The 19,740-nt window shown below is 42.5% G+C and overlaps 2 protein-coding genes across 5 annotated transcripts in view; one reads left to right on the forward strand and one right to left on the reverse strand.

Moving 5' to 3' along the window:
* Positions 1-19,740, reverse strand: part of PHC2 (polyhomeotic homolog 2) — a 200,343-nt gene that overhangs the window by 54,359 nt on the left and 126,244 nt on the right. For 3 of the 4 annotated variants that reach the window (XM_063436119.1, XM_063436120.1, XM_063436117.1), the window contains exon 1: positions 4,684-5,473. The exons of the other annotated variant lie outside the window; for it this stretch is intronic. The gene's annotated coding sequence lies outside the window, so the exon portion shown is untranslated. Of the gene's footprint in view, positions 1-4,683; positions 5,474-19,740 lie in introns of those variants that run through there. 4 annotated transcript variants of the gene reach the window in all.
* SLC2A1 (solute carrier family 2 member 1) overlaps positions 16,282-19,740 on the forward strand; it is a 142,342-nt gene continuing 138,883 nt past the window's right edge. Inside the window, exon 1 of the mRNA XM_063436126.1 lies at positions 16,282-16,481. Within this exon, the coding sequence (XP_063292196.1) occupies positions 16,314-16,481 (168 nt within the window). The 5' untranslated portion in view covers positions 16,282-16,313. The remainder of the gene's footprint in view (positions 16,482-19,740) is intronic.

Below are 19,740 nucleotides of genomic sequence, written 5' to 3' on the forward strand. Positions count from 1 at the left end.
CCTGTCCTCTCCACCAGACCTGTCCTCCTTCCCCCTCCGAGTCTGGCAGAGCAAAGGAACAAGTTTTAATGGGTGCCATAAATCAGTCTGTGTGTCAGGCTCTATGGCCTGGGAAATAAGGCTGCAGGCAGGAAGTGACGCCATGACAGTAACCAAATAAAAAGGACATATGGCCAACTGATAGGATTGTTAAACTGAGGGCCTTGCATGCTCCCTTTACCATACACACATTGCCCACTTCCTTTTAAAAACGGTCATGCTTATAAAAAAGAGTGTATTTATACAATACTTAACGAGTAGTGAAATTGATCATCTGAGTTAACCAGTTAGAGATTGGCTCCTTTCTACCCTAATCACTGAAACCAATATGGACATTCCTCAATAGACTGAAAAAGTTAAAGAAACCTCCAGACACTATAACCACCACATAACTTTGTAGTGGTTATGGTGCCACGAGTGCCCAGAGACTCCCCCAGGCTAAATATCCAAACCATCTGCTAACAGTTTCACAACTTACTTGGGGTCCGTCGGCGCTGGTAACCACCACGAGAGCCAAAAGATTTCTGATTGAGCTACGTATAGACCCTCTCAGCCGATGTGAGCTGGTCCTACACAGCGAGGTTAACAGAAGCTCCTTGTAGGAGAAGGTGACGGACACCCAGGTAAGGTGATAAAAACAAATTAGCATTAATTCAATTAAATAATAAACAGTCAGTGTGTATTAGCCCATAGCAGCTTAATGTCTGCATTAAATATGAAAATTGCATTAAAATGAAATAGCAATAACAGAATTTCCTGACGCTTGAAAATACAAACTAGAATATTGGCAGAGTAGATATTTCTCTAAAATACATTAAAAATCCAAAAAGTAAAATACAGCCCCCTCGTTATGGGAGCAGTGAATAATGTAAACAATTCTAATTTCACACTGATACTCAAATTAAACTGATCATTCCGACTGAGCCTCACTCACACTCACTGCTCAGCTCCTTACAATCCAGTGTGTACCCTCACTGAGCATCACTCACACTGACTGCTCAGCTCCTTACTATCCAGTGTGTACTCTCACTGAGTCTCACTCACACTGACTGCTCAGCTTCTTACTATCCAGTGTGTACTCTCACTGAGCCTCACTCACACTGACTGCTCAGCTCCTTACAATCCAGTGTGTACTCTCACTGAGCCTCACTCACACTGACTGCTCAGCTCCTTACTATCCAGTGTGTACCCTCACTGAGCATCACTCACACTGACTGCTCAGCTCCTTACTATCCAGTGTGTACTCTCACTGAGCCTCACTCACACTGACTGCTCAGCTTCTTACTATCCAGTGTGTACTCTCACTGAGCCTCACTCACACTGACTGCTCAGCTCCTTACAATCCAGTGTGTACTCTCACTGAGCCTCACTCACACTGACTGCTCAGCTCCTTACTATCCCGTGTGTACTCTCACTGAGCCTCACTCACACTGACTGCTCAGCTCCTTACAATCCAGTGTGTAACCTCACTGAGCTTCACTCACACTGACTGCTCAGCTCCTTACAATCCAGTGTGTACTCTAACTGAGCTTCACTCACACTTCCTGCTTAGCTCCTTACAATCCAGTGTGTACTCTCACTGAGCCTCACTCACACTGACTGCTCAGCTCCTTACAATCCAGTGTGTACCCTCACTGAGCTTCACTCACACTGACTGCTCAGCTCCTTACAATCCAGTGTGTACTCTAACTTAGCTTCACTCACACTTCCTGCTTAGCTCCTTACAATCCAGTGTGTACTCTCACTGAGCCTCACTCACACTGACTGCTCAGCTCCTTACAATCCAGTGTGTACTCTCACTGAGCATCACTCACACTGACTGCTCAGCTCCTTACAATCCAGTGTGTACTCTCACTGAGCCTCACTCACACTGACTGCTCAGCTCCTTACTATCCAGTGTGTACTCTCACTGAGCCTCACTCACACTGACTGCTCAGCTCCTTACTATCCAGTGTGTACCCTCACTGAGCCTCACTCACACTCACTGCTCAGCTCCTTACTATCCAGTGTGTACCCTCACTGAGCTTCACTCACACTGACTCCTAAGCTCCTTACTATCCAGTGTGTACTCTCACTGAGCCTCACTCACACTGACTGCTCAGCTTCTTACAATCCAGTGTGTACCCTCACTGAGCTTCACTCACACTGACTGCTCAGCTCCTTACAATCCAGTGTGTACTCTCACTGAGCCTCACTCACACTGACTGCTCAGCTCCTTACTATCCAGTGTGTACTCTCACTGAGCCTCACTCACACTGACTGCTCAGCTCCTTACTATCCAGTGTGTACTCTCACTGAGCCTCACTCACACTGACTGCTCAGCTCCTTACAATCCAGTGTGTACCCTCACTGAGCTTCACTCACACTGACTGCTCAGCTCCTTACAATCCAGTGTGTACTCTCACTGAGCCTCACTCACACTGACTGCTCAGCTCCTTACTATCCAGTGTGTACTCTCACTGAGCCTCACTCACACTGACTGCTCAGCTCCTTACTATCCAGTGTGTACTCTCACTGAGCCTCACTCACACTGACTGCTCAGCTCCTTACTATCCAGTGTGTACTCTCACTGAGCCTCACTCACACTGACTGCTCAGCTCCTTACTATCCAGTGTGTACCCTCACTGAGCCTCACTCACACTGACTGCTCAGCTCTTCATTACCCACTGTGTACTCTCACTGAGCATCACTCACTCACTGTATCCACTGTGACAGCTCTACTCTCACTGAGCATCACTCACACTAGAAGTCAATGCTTCCTGTTAGCCACTGTGTAGTGTCACTGTGCATCACTCAGACTCACTGTGCACCATGTAGGCTGATTTCACAGACTCACTTTACCAGTGTGTTGCACAGACTTGCTTTGCATCATACATACATTGTTTTGCTCAGATTAAACGGGCCCTTTACAGCTTACTGTAGTGGCAATGGTGCTATGAGGTTACAGGGGCTGTCCCAAATGTATTTCTCTCAAACCATTTTGGAGAAGTTTCAGAAGAACCAAGGCTCTCCCAGCACCCGCAGCCTGCCACCTTTTTAGCCACATGTATAATACAGAAATGACGTCTTCTGGATCAGTGACACCAAGGGAAGAGAATGTTTTCATGGCCAGCCAATCTGCGTATGTACATGCTGCGTGTACTACTTGTAGTGACAGCTCTCACCTCCCCTGGAGAGAGCACATGGCATGAATTTCAAACTTAAGGCCAAACTAAAAGCATTGCTGGCCTAGAGATTGTTTCCCAGTTTGGCTCTTTTGACCTTAAATGTGAAATTTCAGTTTGAATTCTCACTTTAGTAAATAACATGCAATATGCATCATACGGACACTCTGTGCATCATTCGCTATCACTATGGATCATACGCTATCACTGTGCATCATCCGCTATCACTGTGCATCATACGCTATCACTATGGATCATACGCTATCACTATGGATCATACGCTATCACTGTGCATCATACACTATCACTATGGATCATACGCTATCACTATGGATCATACGCTATCACTATGGATCATACGCTATCACTATGGATCATACGCTATCACTGTGCATCATACACTATCACTATGGATCATACGCTATCACTATGGATCATACGCTATCACTGTGCATCATCCGCTATCACTGTGCATCATACACTATCACTATGGATCATACGCTATCACTGTGCATCATACACTATCACTATGCATCATACACTATCACTATGGATCATACGCTATCACTGTGCATCATACATCATACTTCCCTCCTCCATTAGATGCTCACCCAGTCTCAACTCCTTCAAAAAAAATCATTGAAAACCCACTTCTTCATAAAAGCGTATCAATTAAACTGATTCCTCTCTTGCAACTGTCACAAGTCTAATACTATCCTTACCTTTTGTGTCATTTTACCCCACTCCCTCTAGCATGTAAGCTCATTGAGCAGGGCCCTCAACCCCTCTGTTCCTGTGTGTCCAACTTGTCTGCTTACAACTACATGTTTGTTTGTCCACCCACTGTAAAGCGCTGCAGAATTTGTTGGCGCTATATAAATAATAACATAATAATAATAATAATAATAATACAGATTCTCTGGGCATCTTACAGACTCTCTGGGCATCATACAGACTCCTTGGGCATTGCAGACTCTCTGGGCATCCTAAAGACTATCTGTGCATCACTCGCTATCAATATGCATCCTACAGACTCTCTGAGCATCCTAAAGACCCTCTGGGCATCCTAAAGACCCTCTGGGCATCCTAAAGACCCTCTGGGCATCCTAAAGACTTCCTGTGCATTACAGACTATCTGTGCCTCCTACAGACTATCTGTGCCTCCTACAGACTCTCTGGGCATCATACAGACTCTCTGGGCATCATACAGACTGTGCATTACAGACTCTCTGAGCATCCCTACAGATTCTCTGGGCATCCTACAGACTCTCTGGGCATCCCTACAGACTCTCTGGGCATCCCTACAGACTCTCTGTGCATCCTACAGACTCTCTGTGCATCCTACAGACTCTCTGGGCATCCCTACAGATTCTCTGGGCATCCTACAGACTCTATGTTCATCATACAGACCTCACTATGCATCCCTCCTACATATTGTAACGTCTGCTCATGATCCCAGTACATGACGTTCTCCCAGTACCTTGTAGTGTCACCTCTGGGGTTCCTTTTGCAACATTTCCAGACTTTTCCTCCTCGCTTCCAGTATCTTAAGCTCCCAGTATCTCCAGTAATCCGATAAATCCGTCCAAGTATGATCAATATCCACAGCAGTCAGTCCTAGTAACTCCAGTAACTAGTCCAAATATAACCGGTGACTGGTATCCACAGCAGTCGGTCCTAGTAACTCCAGTAACTAGTCCTAGTATAACCGGTAACAGGTATCCACAGCAGTCAGTCCTAGTAACTCCAGTAACTAGTCCTAGTATAACCGGTAACAGGTATCCACAGCAGTCAGTCCTAGTAACTCCAGTAACTAGTCCTAGTATAACCGGTAACAGGTATCCACAGCAGTCAGTCCTAGTAACTCCAGTAACTAGTCCTAGTATAACCGGTAACAGGTATCCACAGCAGTCAGTCCTAGTAACTCCAGTACCTAGTCCCAGTACGTCCCAGTAAAACCAGTATCACACAGTCAGCCCCAGTATAAGCTGTATTACCAGTCAGCCCCAGTATAAACTGTATTACCAGTCAGCCCCAGTATTAATATAAGATGTACCCCCAGTATAATTTAAGCCGGATCCTTCGTCTCCCCACTATAAGCTAGGCTGTAGCCCCAGTCAGTCCCAGTATAAACTGTATTACCAGTCAGCCCCAGTATTAATATAAGATGTACCCCCAGTATAATTTAAGCCGGATCCTTCGTCTCTCCAGTATAAGCTAGGCTGTAGCCCCAGTCAGTCCCAGTAAAGGGAGCCAAATGCCATCATTCATTTGCATTCCTCTGATAGTCACATGACTGTTTCAGCCAATCAGTGACTGTGGGACAGCTTAGTTCTACCCAATCCAGTGTTCTCTTGGCAGGTCTATTGCTACAGGCTGGATCAGGTTTCCATGACAACAAGAGAGGAGGGTGTTATCCCCTTTATCTTTATGGAGAATACAATGTATATAACACACAGTGTCTCTGTATATAACACACAATGTATATGTATATAACACACAGTGAATCTGTATGTAACACACAGTGTATCTGTATGTAACACACAGTGTATCTGTATATAACACACAGTGTCTCTGTATATAACACACAGTGTCTCTGTATATAACACACAGTGTCTCTGTATGTAACACACAGTGTATCTGTATATAACACACAGTGTATCTGTATTTAACACACAGTGTATCTGTATTTAACACACAGTGTATCTGTATTTAACACACAGTGTATCTGTATGTAACACACAATGTATCTGTATAGAACACACAATGTATCTGTATATAACACACAGTGTCTCTGTATATAACACACAATGTATCTGTATATAACACACTGTGTATCTGTATGTAACACACAATGTATCTGTATTTAACACACAGTTTATCTGTATTTAACACACAATGTATTTGTATATAACACACAGTGTATCAATATATAACACACAGTGTATATATATATATATATATATATACACACACAACACAATGTATCAGTATATAACACACAATGTATCTGTATATAACACACTGTATCTGTATGTAACACACAATGTATCTGTATATAACACACAGTGTATCTGTATACAACACACAGTGTATCTGTATACAACACACAGTGTATCTGTATACAACACACAGTGTATCTGTATACAACACACAGTGTATCTGTATATAATACACAGTGTATCTGTATATAATACACAGTGTATCTGTATATAATACACAGTGTATCTGTATACAACACACAGTGTATCTGTATACAACACACAGTGTATCTGTATATAACACACAGTGTATCTGATATCTGTATATAACACACACTGTATCTGTATATAACAAACAATGTACCTGTATCTGTATATAACACACAATGTATCTGTATATAACACACTATATCTGTATATAACACACAGTGTATCAGTATATAACACACAATGTACCTGTATCTGTATCTGTATATAACACACAGTGTATCAGTATATAACACACAGTGTATCAGTATATAACACATAATGTATCTATCTGTATATAACACACAATGTATCTGTATATAACACAGTGTATCTCTATATAAAACACAGTTAGTTTGTATTTAGTTATAGCTATTTTAGGGGGATATCTGTGTGTGCAGGTGACTATTACTGTGCATAATTATTAGGCAACTTAACAAAAAACAAATATATACCCATTTCAATTATTTATTTTTACCAGTGAAACCAATATAACATCTCAACATTCACAAATATACATTTCTGACATTCAAAAACATAACAAGAACAAATCAGTGACCAATATAGCCACCTTTCTTTGCAAGGACACTCAAAAGCCTGCCATCCATGGATTCTGTCAGTGTTTTGATCTGTTCACCATCAACATTGCGTGCAGCAGCAACCACAGCCTCCCAGACACTGTTCAGAGAGGTGTACTGTTTTCCCTCCTTGTAAATCTCACATTTGATGATGGACCACAGGTTCTCAATGGGGTTCAGATCAGGTGAACAAGGAGGCCATGTCATTAGATTTTTTTCTTTTATACCCTTTCTTGCCAGCCACGCTGTGGAGTACTTGAACGCGTGTGATGGAGCATTGTCCTGCATGAAAATCATGTTTTTCTTGAAGGATGCAGACTTCTTCCTGTACCACTGCTTGAAGAAGGTGTCTTCCAGAAACTGGCAGTAGGACTGGGAGTTGAGCTTCACTCCATCCTCAACCCGAAAAGGCCCCACAAGCTCATCTTTGATGATACCAGCCCAAACCAGTACTCCACCTCCACCTTGCTGGCGTCTGAGTCGGACTGGAGCTCTCTGCCCTTTACCAATCCATCCATCTGGCCCATCAAGACTCACTCTCATTGCATCAGTCCATAAAACCTTAGAAAAATCAGTCTTGAGATATTTCTTGGCCCAGTCTTGACGTTTCAGCTTGTGTGTCTTGTTCAGTGGTGGTCGTCTTTCAGCCTTTCTTACCTTGGCCATGTCTCTGAGTATTGCACACCTTGTGCTTTTGGGCACTCCAGTGATGTTGCAGCTCTGAAATATGGCCAAACTGGTGGCAAGTAGCATCTTGGCAGCTGCACGCTTGACTTTTCTCAGTTCATGGGCAGTTATTTTGCGCCTTGGTTTCTCCACACGCTTCTTGCGACCCTGTTGACTATTTTGAATGAAACGCTTGATTCTTCGATGATCACGCTTCAGAAGCTTTGCAATTTTAAGAGTGCTGCATCCCTCTGCAAGATATCTCACTATTTTTGACTTTTCTGAGCCTGTCAAGTCCTTCTTTTGACCCATTTTGCCAAAGGAAAGGAAGTTGCCTAATAATTATGCACACCTGATATAGGGTGTTGATGTCATTAATCCACATCCCTTCTCATTACAGAGATGCACATCACCTAATATGCTTAATTGGTAGTAGGCTTTCGAGCCTATACAGCTTGGAGTAAGACAACATGCATAAAGAGGATGATGTGGTCAAAATACTCATTTGCCTAATAATTCTGCACTTCCTGTATGTAGAGAGCACATGCTTATATTACATGTATGTAGATAACACATGCTTATATTACATGCTACATGTATGTAGAGAGCACATGTTTATATAACATGTAGAGAGCACATGCTTATATCACATGTTACATGTATATAGAGAGCACATGCTTATATCACATGTTACATGTATGTAGAGAGCACATGCGTATATCACATGTTACATGTATGTAGAGAGCACATGCGTATATCACATGTATGTAGAGAACACATGCCTATATTACATGTTACATGTATGTAGAGCGCACATGCTTATATAACATGTATGTAGAGAACAGATGCTTATATTACATGTATGTAGAGAGCACATGCTTATATTACATGTATGTAGAGAACACATGCTTACATTGCATGCTACATGTATGTAGAGAGCACATGCTTATATAACATGTAGAGAGGACATGCTTATATCACATGTTACATGTATGTAGAGAGCATATGCTTATATCACATGTTACATGTATGTAGAGAGCACATGCTTATATTACATGAGAGCACATGCTTATATTACATGTATGTAGAGAGCACATGCTTATATTACATGTATGTAGAGAGCACATGCTTATATCACATGTTACATGTATGTAGAGAACAGATGCTTATATCACATGTTACATGTATGTAGAGAGCACATGCTTATATTACATGAGAGCACATGCTTATATTACATGTATGTAGAGAGCACATGCTTATATTACATGTATGTAGAGAGCACATTCTTATATTACATGCTACATGTATGTAGAGAGCACATGCTTATATAACATGTATGTAGAGAGCACATGCTTATATCACATGTTACATGTATGTAGAGAACATATGCTTATATCACATGTTACATGTATGTAGAGAGCACATGCTTATATTACATGTTACATGTATGTAGAGAGCACATGCTTATATAACATGTATGTAGAGAGCACATACTTGTATTACATGATACATGTATGTAGAGAGCACATGCTTATATAACATGTATGTAGAGAGCACATACTTGTATTACATGATACATGTATGTAGAGAGCACATGCTTATATAACATGTATGTAAAGAACACATGCTTATATTACATGTATGTAGAGAGCACATTCTTATATGACATGTTACATGTATGTAGAGAGCACATGCTTATATAACATGCATGTAGAGAGCACATGCTTATATCACATGTTACATGTATGTAGAGAGCATATGCTTATATCACGTTACATGTATGTAGAGAGCATATGCTTATATCACATGTTACATGTATGTAGAGAGCACATGGTTATATTACATGTATTTAGAGAACACATGCTTATATTACATGCTACATGTATGTAGAGAGCACATGCTTATATAACATGTATGTAAAGAACACATGCTTATATTACATGCTACATGTATGTAGAGAGCACATGCTTATATTACATGTATGTAGAGAGCACATGCTTATATTACATGCATGTAGAGAGCACATGCTTATATTACATGCATGTAGAGAGCACATGCTTATATTACATGCTACATGTATGTAGAGAGCACATGCTTATATTACATGTATGTAGAGAGCACATGCTTATATTACATGTATGTAGAGAGCACATGGGTAGGATGAACATTGTGTTTTTGATTAGGATATTTGCCGGCACTTTATACAAAAGGACATTTTTCTATATTAAGATGCACAAACGTTTGCAAGACTGTAAATAATGCAGCAAAAACAATTGTTTGTAAAGTAATTCAAATGTCAGGATAATGGGAAGAACTTCAAAGAGCAGCTCTGTAGATTCATTAGTAATGGGTTGAGTTTTATAATGAAAGCCCACACAGAGGAGTAAATAAAGGTGTGAGGCTCCTGGCACAGATCAAACACAGCGAGGAGTTTTATGGTCGTGTCGGAAGCAGCTGTCATGGAGTCTGTTACTGCTAACAGCCCCGGGCCATGCAGGAGCAGATGTTCCTGGGGTATTTACAGGAAGCGAGGGGGCTATAAATGTGACAGGGAGCAGGTATGATAAGAGAGGAGGAAGACACAAGGCAAGCTAGGAGTTAATAAGGACACAGAGTGAGGGATTCTGGGAGATTACCATTTAGCCATGTGATATAAATCTAAGGCCTATTATAAGGCAGCCTGAATATGGACAAACAGCCATTGTATCCATCCATGGGGATTGCTTACACATATTATAATACCTCACAGGTGTCCCTATTTTGGGACCCAATCTCTCTGTCCCTCTTTTTTATCCTAATGTCATTCTTTTCTGGGAGATCCGTATTGTTGGTGTGTCTGAGTGTATAACATGTCTTTACACTAAAATAAATGTGTTTAGAAATCAGTGTAAATATATACTTTAATCAGGTTATAATAAATATATAATAAAAAATGTTATCAATAGGTCATGAGGTCACCTTAAATGACCGAGAATAGCCCTGCCAATTACCATACCCCTTAATGTAGCTAAAAAATTTGTTTTAGTACCCCTTTTTTATATATATATATATATATATTTTTGTTAAGTTTCTTTTAATTGATATTTGTGTGCCTATTATACCTTTAGCTAAATTAACTTTTTACTAAAACATTTTTTTCTCTTCTTGTCTCTATTTCTATTTTTATTCTGTGAGCTAAATGTGGACTTATGATGGACTTTGTGGTTAATAACCAAGAGTATTATAAGAACACATTTTGTTCCCTTACTATTCTGATAAAAACGGAAGTAACGTCTGCTCTACGCGATCCTGAAAACGCTGTATACAAATACCGAAGAACGGAAATGATTTTGTGTGGATATCAGCAAACGGAAGTGACGTATCGGCGCGAATACCGGAAGTCACGTGAGCGGCAACAAGCATTTGGAACGCACGGCCATGCTGAAGAGGTCGATCCTCACAGCATGGATGGACATGGGACGCCATATTGGGAGGGAATAAGTACCGGAACCACCATATATGGCAATGGGGGGGTGGGTTTTTGGATTTTTGTATGCATGTGCTGTAAATCTTTTAATTAAGTATGTAATATAAAAGCAGAATATTTTGACATAACATTATTGCACCTGAGGAAGACCAAGAAAGTGGTCGAAACGCGTTGTGCTAGTTTTTTATTTTGAATAAAGTATTTTACTTTTAACCTATCCTGGTTCCTGATTATATGGTTTCTGGTGGGACCTATCTGCACAGAATACTCCACTGGGAATATTCTATGTGCTTTTACAGTAGAGAGCCGACTTATATGGCTCTCTAAAGTGTGAGTGTTCCAAGTTATTTTTTATTATTATTGGGATTTTACATAATGTCCTATGATAGCTGTTTATATTACAGATCATATTATACGTCCAGCGTGTGCGCAAAACCTCCTTTTCTTTTATCCAATTTCGTAAGTGTTTTTAAGGTGACTGAAACACTGGGTTGGTTTTTTAACACGCATTGGGGTTGGTTTTAGACGCACTGGGATTTTACGTGTTAACTGACTGCATATTGTTTAGCGCCATTTTACCCATTTTGTGTGTGTGTGTGTGTATATTTTTATTTTATACTCCTGGTTCCATATATATATATAGAGAGCACTATTTTTTTTTATCTCTTTTTTGGGTTTTATGGTCTCCATATTACTGTGGAAACAGCTGACTACACCACCATACATATCCCATAAGTGGGGATTATACCACTGTACGCCCTCCAAACTATAGTTGATTATGAGCGCTAGAAAAATTGAGTAGGACTACACTAGATTTCCATAGCACCTTATATTGTCCTGACATACTACGCTATTTTTGTATTTCTCTGTCTCTTTTTGTATATTGATACGACTCCCAAGCACCTTCTTTACTGTAACTTCTCTGGATAAGAGATTCCTGCTACTTGAATTGGCTACTCTTTTTGCAAGTTTGCACATTTGTTCGGACTATTATATAAGTATTTTGTTGTTTCTTTATTTGGGTTTTATCATACCTTCTTTTTAATAGATGTGTTGTACTGTAGGAAAATGTGTGTATGCGTGCAGTAACAGTGCCCTCTAGGGGTGATGCATGAGATCCAGAAAAGGCAATTCTGAGTTAATTTGCATCTCAGACAAGTTTGTCCTATTTAATGTTAAATGGAGACCTATAATAAGGTGTTGCTGGTTAACACACAGTTATGTGAATAAATCTGCTACTATAAAGTATTTACTCTGGAAATCTTGAGTGACACACATCAATGCTCTAATTATCGTTAACTGATTATCTGTTAATTGGATGTAAAAGAGAGGCCATTAAGAGGTGTCTAGCTGGGACACAATGAGTGGCTGGATACTGCCTACAGAGGCAGTGACATTCCATTTACTAGATATCTTACAATTTATTTCTTGGGAAAAAACAAAGGTGGGGAGGATGTAGATAGGAGAGGATGGAAGTTAAAGGATTTTATAGATGGGAAAATATGGAAGCTAGGGGAGTGTATGGATAAACAGAAATTAAGTGAGTATTAGTAGAGGCAAAGAAATGTACAGGGCGAGTATAGATTGGTTTTATAGAGGCACAAGGATTGTGCAGAGATTGGGTGAGTGTAGAACTTAGTAAGGAGTTAAGTTGTCTATTTTTTAATTCTAAAAAATATCAAATATGATCCCTTTAACGTATTTAATATAATTACAATGATTTATATAGCAACAACATATTCCGCAGCACTGTGCAATAAGTAAACTAAACAAACACTAAATTCTAACAAAACATGATTGACATACTGGTGAAGAGGGCCCCGAAACTAACTTACACTCTGTAAATTAAGACCTTGCTGGTATAATTGTTTATGAGTAACCAACTTCTCCTGTGAGGGTTAACTGAAATATAAAGATGTGTCTGAAGCTTTGCAGGAATAAAGGGCGTATAGAGGGAGCCTAATGTAGAAATAATGAGACTTCACCGTCAGTGATAGCAAGGAATAATTAGACATTACAGGTCTAATGGGGGAACTGGACAGAGATCTCTGTGAGCCAGGTTATTCCATAATGAAATCGCACTTTTTACATATTGATTTCATTACAGTAATTGCATTACTGCCCAGCAAACCCATTGTAATGATTGGGTTTCACGACAAGATTTATTATCGTTTCCAAAGGACAGGGTGTGCTAATACTTAGCTAAAAATCCACAATCGTTATATAAAAATAAGACCGCAGTGGTCAGGATGCCGCAGGAAAGGCAGTAAATTGCCAGTGGTAATATCATCGCCAAACTCTGGTAAAATTAATTCAGCCTCAAGCGCGATTAACATTAGCAGCTTGCACCGCACTGCATAGTACATATGCCTGGTTATACTCTACTTACTGTATCTGTGCATTATACCTGCTTACAGACACTGGTTTTATCTTCCTATATTTTTTTATATCTTATATTATTCAGGTACTAGCATTTATAGAAAGATTTTTTTCACAGAATGACCATCAGTTATTAACAAATACCCCATAGCAGGGTAAGGAGAGGGTTTTAAAGGGCAGGTCTCTCATTTTTATGACATCTATATACCGTACAGTATTCAGGATAATCAGGCGAACGGTCTGAAAGTGTGCAGCTGCCCCAATTCTACTATGGAGATATAATATTGTCCCATTGACTGCTTATTATTTACTTAACTGTAGTTTTAAAATTAAGTATTTGCGCTCACATTGATGCAGTGTTTAATATCTTAAATCAATGGTGACATTTGCATACCATCTTCCACTCTCTTTGTAGATGTCCCTCTTCCACAATGAATAGAAGAAATGCATAGATAACCCTTTTTTTAGGACTTCTTCCCCATCTGTATTTCGAATGTTTAAAGGGACACACCAGACCCTTAAAGCACGTTAGCTTGCTAAAAAGCTTTATGTGTGAATTAACCTTTTTACACTCCCCTGGCTTTCAATCTGTTACTTCCTGGTTTGGTTAGCTCAGTGGAGGTAAACTCAAGCGGCAGCAGTTGCTCAGAGCACCTGCCTTGCAAAGACTTCTCATTGAGCTGTATTAAGAAGTCTGTGATTGGACAGCCACAGAAAATCTGGGCAGGCTTAGAAGGGGAGGGCTTGTAGAGACTGCAGACAAAATATCTACAGGTTTTGCAAGCTAATACCCCAAATGAGAAAATGCATAATTCAATGCATGTTAGTTTTCATTTGGGAGTATATCTATAAAACAGTGATTTTTACTTAATTTGTATTTGGACAGTGAGATGTCTCTTTAATTTCATCCTTTTTAGACACATACAATCATAATGTGTGATGTGTCTCACTAGTGGATCCTAACTGGTGGGGCTGGAATCTTTAGGACTAAATGGGAAAGTCACAAGTGTCTGAAAAATGGATATCTTCTCCACAGGCTTGGAGTGCAAGATGACTGGGAGGATAACAAGGTTGTGGGTGCACAGGGAGTACATTAAAGGACCACTATAGTGCCAGGAAAACATATTCATTTTCCTGGCACTATAGTGCCCTGATGGTGCCCCCACCCTCAGGGACCCCCTCCCGCCGGGCTCTGGGGAGAGGAAAGGGGTTAAAACGTACCTTTCTCCAGCGCTGGGCGGGGAGCTCTCCTCCTCCGATCCTCCTCCTCTCCTCCCATTCGGCTGAATGCGCACGCGCGGCAAGAGCCGCGCATTCAGCCGGTCTCATAGGAAAGAATTATCAATGCTTTTCTATGGACGCTTGCGTGCTCTCACTGTGATTTTCACAGTGAGAATCACACAAGCGCCTCTAGCGGCTGTCAGTGAGATAGCCACTAGAGGATTTGGAGGCTGGATTAACCCATTTATAAACATAGCAGTTTCAGAGAAAGTGCTATGTTTATAAAAAAAATGGGGTAACCCTAGCTGGACCTGGCACCCAGACCACTTCATTAAGCTGAAGTGGTCTGGGTGCCTATAGTGGTCCTTTAAACATAAGGGGGGGGGGGGGGGGGAGGGTTGGTGATAATAACCCTGGGAGAAAACAGGGAATGTAGGAGGAGTGGGGGGGGTAATAAGGCTGGTATAGGATACCTGGTGCTGGAGGAGTGATGGGTACTAAGACTGGGGCTGTACATGGAGTGCAGGAGGGGAGGTGGGTAATAAGCTTGGAAGAGGATAGAGAGTGCAGGGAGGGTTGGGGGGAGGAGAGGGTATGTATAAGCCAGGGAACATAGACAGAGTGGGGGTAAAAAGGATGGTGTAGGATAGCTGGTACCGGACGAGTGGTGTGTACTAAGAGTGGGGCCGTACAAGGAGTGCAGGAGGATTGAGGGGAGCACAGTGTGTGCAGTGCACGAGGAGTGCAAGGAGAAATGCTGGTAAAAACAGTGGATAAAGTGGAGTGGGAGTGCAGCTCAAGTTGGAAGCTGAAATTGGAGAGTGTTGTAGGTAGAGTAAGGGGCTAGGAGAGGGGATGTAGTAGAAGGGCTATAAAGAAGAGGAAATGGACCCATTGTAAAGGTGCAGATATTGTAAAGGAATGGGGTGCAGCTGGATTTGCGGGTAGAAAAGGCAAGGAAGTGCGTGTATGTAGGGGGTAGAGTACCTGGCTGGGATGGAGTAGGGGGCTGGGAGGGGAAGGTGAGTGCAGGTGGGGTGGGAGCAGGGATGGGGAGTACAGGTGGGGTGGGAGTGGGGAAGGGGAGTGCAGGTGGTGTGGAGGGCTGGAAGGATGAATACAGGTGGGGTGTGGGTTGAAATGGTGTGCAAGTAAAATGATGGGCTGGGAGGCGAAGGTTAGTGCAGGTGGGTTGGGAGCTTGGAAGGGGAGTGCAGGTGTGGTGGGGGAGTGCAGGAGGTGTGAAGGGCTGGGAGGGCGAATGCAGGGGGGTTGGGGTTGAGTGGGGAGGGGGAGCACAGGTGGAGTGGTTGGCTGGAACAGAAGGGTAGTGCAAGTGGAGTAAGCTGAAAGGGGATGGGGAGTGCAGGTGAAGTGGGGGCTGAAGGGGTGCAGGTTTTGTCGGAGTTAGGAAGGAGCAAAGGAGTGCAGGTGGAGTGGGAAGCTGGGAGGGAGGGATGGAGTGCAGGTGGTGTGAGAAGCTGGGAGGGAGGGATGAAGAGCAGAGAGGGGAGGAGGAGTGAAGAATTGCATGAGTAGGTGGAGAAAGACTGTCACTTGGAAAGCTGAAATCATGGAGAAGGAAGAAGCAGCCGCAAAGCTGGATACTGAGAGCGAGAATATCCCCAGCAGCCAGCCTGCTCCACCAGCCCAAAACATGCAGCCAGAGGAGAAAGAGCCTCCGCCAAAACCTGTCGCTAACGAGAACACCAGCCTGGTGCACGGACCCGGGGATAGCAAGGTAAGGAACAGCTGCTGGGAGTATGAAAATGTCACGTACACAGCATCACCAGGGTCAGAACACACACAGCATCACCAGGGTCAGAACACACACAGCATCACCACGGTCAAAACACACAGCATCACACATACAGCATTGCACACACAGCATCACCAGGGTCAAAACACACACACAGCATCACACATAGAGCATTGCACACACAGCCTCACCAGGGTCAAAACACACATACAGCATTGCACACACAGCATCACCAGGGTCAAAATACACACAGCATCACACATACAGCATTGCACACACATCATCACCAGGGTCAAAACACACACAGCATCACACATACAGCATTGCAGACACAGCATCACCAGGGTCAAAATACACACAGCATCACACATACAGCATCACCCGAGTCCAACACACCACAGCATCACACATACAGCATTGTGAGTCAAAACACACACAGAATCACATACACATCATTACGTACACACAGCATCCCCAGGGTCAAAACACACAAAGCAATACACACAGCATCACCAGAGGCAAAACACAGAGCATCACACAAAATATCCCCAGAGTCACACAGAGCATCATTCAGAATCATCCCACTGCCAAGCCCACAATCTAAATGTCACACTTGCAGCCATCATGTAACACTGACCTAGTAACACACTCATCCTTCATTCGTCTCGTGTCACACACCCAGCATCACATAGAGTAACACTGTCCTGTATAGTGTCACACCCAGCATCACATAGAGGAACACTGTCCTGTATAGTGTCACACACCCAGCATCACATAGAGTAACACAGTCCTGTATAGTGTCACACCCAGCATCACATAGAGTAACACTGTCCTGTATAGTGTCACACCCAGCATCACATAGAGTAACACTGTCCTGTATAGTGTCACACACCCAGCATCACATAGAGTAACACAGTCCTGTATAGTGTCACACCCAGCATCACATAGAGTAACACTGTCCTGTATAGTGTCACACCCAGCATCACATAGAGTAACACTGTCCTGTATAGTGTCACACCCAGCATCACATAGAGTAACACTGTCCTGTATAGTGTCACACCCAGCATCACATAGAGTAACACTGTCCTGTATAGTGTCACACCCAGCATCACATAGAGTAACTCTATCCTGTATAGTGTCACACACCCAGCATCACATAGAGTAACACTGTCCTGTATAGTGTCACACACCCAGCATCACATAGAGTAACACTGTCCTGTATAGTGTCACACACCCAGCATCACATAGAGTAACACTGTCCTGTATAGTGTCACACCCAGCATCACATAGAGTAACACTGTCCTGTATAGTGTCACACCCAGCATCACACAGAGTAACACTGTCCTGTAAAGTGTCACACACATACAGCATTACATAGAGTGACACTGTCCTGTATAGTGTCACACACCCAGAGTAACGCTGCCCTGTATAGTGTCACACATTGAAGATCACATAGAGTAACACTGTCCTGTATAGTGTCACACACCCATCATCACATAGAGTAACACTGTCCTGTATAGTGTCACACACCCAGCATCACATAGAGTAACACTGTCCTGTATAGTGTCACACACCCAGCATCACATAGAGTAACACTGTCCTGTATAGTGTCACACCCAGCATCACATAGAGTAACACTGTCCTGTATAGTGTCACACCCAGCATCACATAGAGTAACACTGTCCTGTATAGTGTCACACACCCAGCATCACATAGAGTAACACTGTCCTGTATAGTGTCACACCCAGCATCACATAGAGTAACACTGTCCTGTATAGTGTCACACCCAGCATCACATAGAGTAACACTGTCCTGTATAGTGTCACACCCAGCATCACATAGAGTAACACTGTCCTGTATAGTGTCACACCCAGCATCACATAGAGTAACTCTATCCTGTATAGTGTCACACACCCAGCATCACATAGAGTAACACTGTCCTGTATAGTGTCACACACCCAGCATCACATAGAGTAACACTGTCCTGTATAGTGTCACACCCAGCATCACATAGAGTAACACTGTCCTGTATAGTGTCACACACCCAGCATCACATAGAGTAACACTGTCCTGTATAGTGTCACACACCCAGCATCACATAGAGTAACACTGTCCTGTATAGTGTCACACACCCAGCATCACATAGAGTAACACTGTCCTGTATAGTGTCACACCCAGCATCACATAGAGTAACACTGTCCTGTATAGTGTCACACCCAGCATCACACAGAGTAACACTGTCCTGTAAAGTGTCACACACATACAGCATTACATAGAGTGACACTGTCCTGTATAGTGTCACACACCCAGAGTAACGCTGCCCTGTATAGTGTCACACATTGAAGATCACATAGAGTAACACTGTCCTGTATAGTGTCACACACCCATCATCACATAGAGTAACACTGTCCTGTATAGTGTCACACACCCAGCATCACATAGAGTAACACTGTCCTGTATAGTGTCACACACCCAGCATCACATAGAGTAACACTGTCCTGTATAGTGTCACACCCAGCATCACATAGAGTAACACTGTCCTGTATAGTGTCACACCCAGCATCACACAGAGTAACACTGTCCTGTAAAGTGTCACACACATACAGCATTACATAGAGTGACACTGTCCTGTATAGTGTCACACACCCAGAGTAACGCTGCCCTGTATAGTGTCACACATTGAAGATCACATAGAGTAACACTGTCCTGTATAGTGTCACACACCCAGCATCACATAGAGTAACACTGTCCTGTATAGTGTCACACACCCAGCATCACATAGAGTAACACTGTCCTGTATAGTGTCACACACCCAGCATTACATAGAGTAACTCTATCCTGTATAGTGTCACACCCAGCATCACATAGAGTAACACTGTCCTGTATAGTGTCACACACCCAGCATCACATAGAGTAACACTATCCTGTATAGTGTCACACCCAGCATCACACAGAGTAACACTGCCCTGTATAGTGTCACACACATACAGCATTACATAGAGTGACACTGTCCTGTATAGTGTCACACACCCAGAGTAACGCTGTCCTGTATAGTGTCACACCCAGCATCACATAGAGTAACACTGTCCTGTATAGTGTCACACCCAGCATCACATAGAGTAACACTGTCCTGTATAGTGTCACACCCAGCATCACATAGAGTAACTCTATCCTGTATAGTGTCACACACCCAGCATCACATAGAGTAACACTGTCCTGTATAGTGCCACACACCCAGCAT

The sequence above is a fragment of the Pelobates fuscus genome, chromosome 11 (genome assembly GCF_036172605.1).
Source record: "Pelobates fuscus isolate aPelFus1 chromosome 11, aPelFus1.pri, whole genome shotgun sequence".
Lineage (NCBI taxonomy): Eukaryota > Metazoa > Chordata > Amphibia > Anura > Pelobatidae > Pelobates > Pelobates fuscus.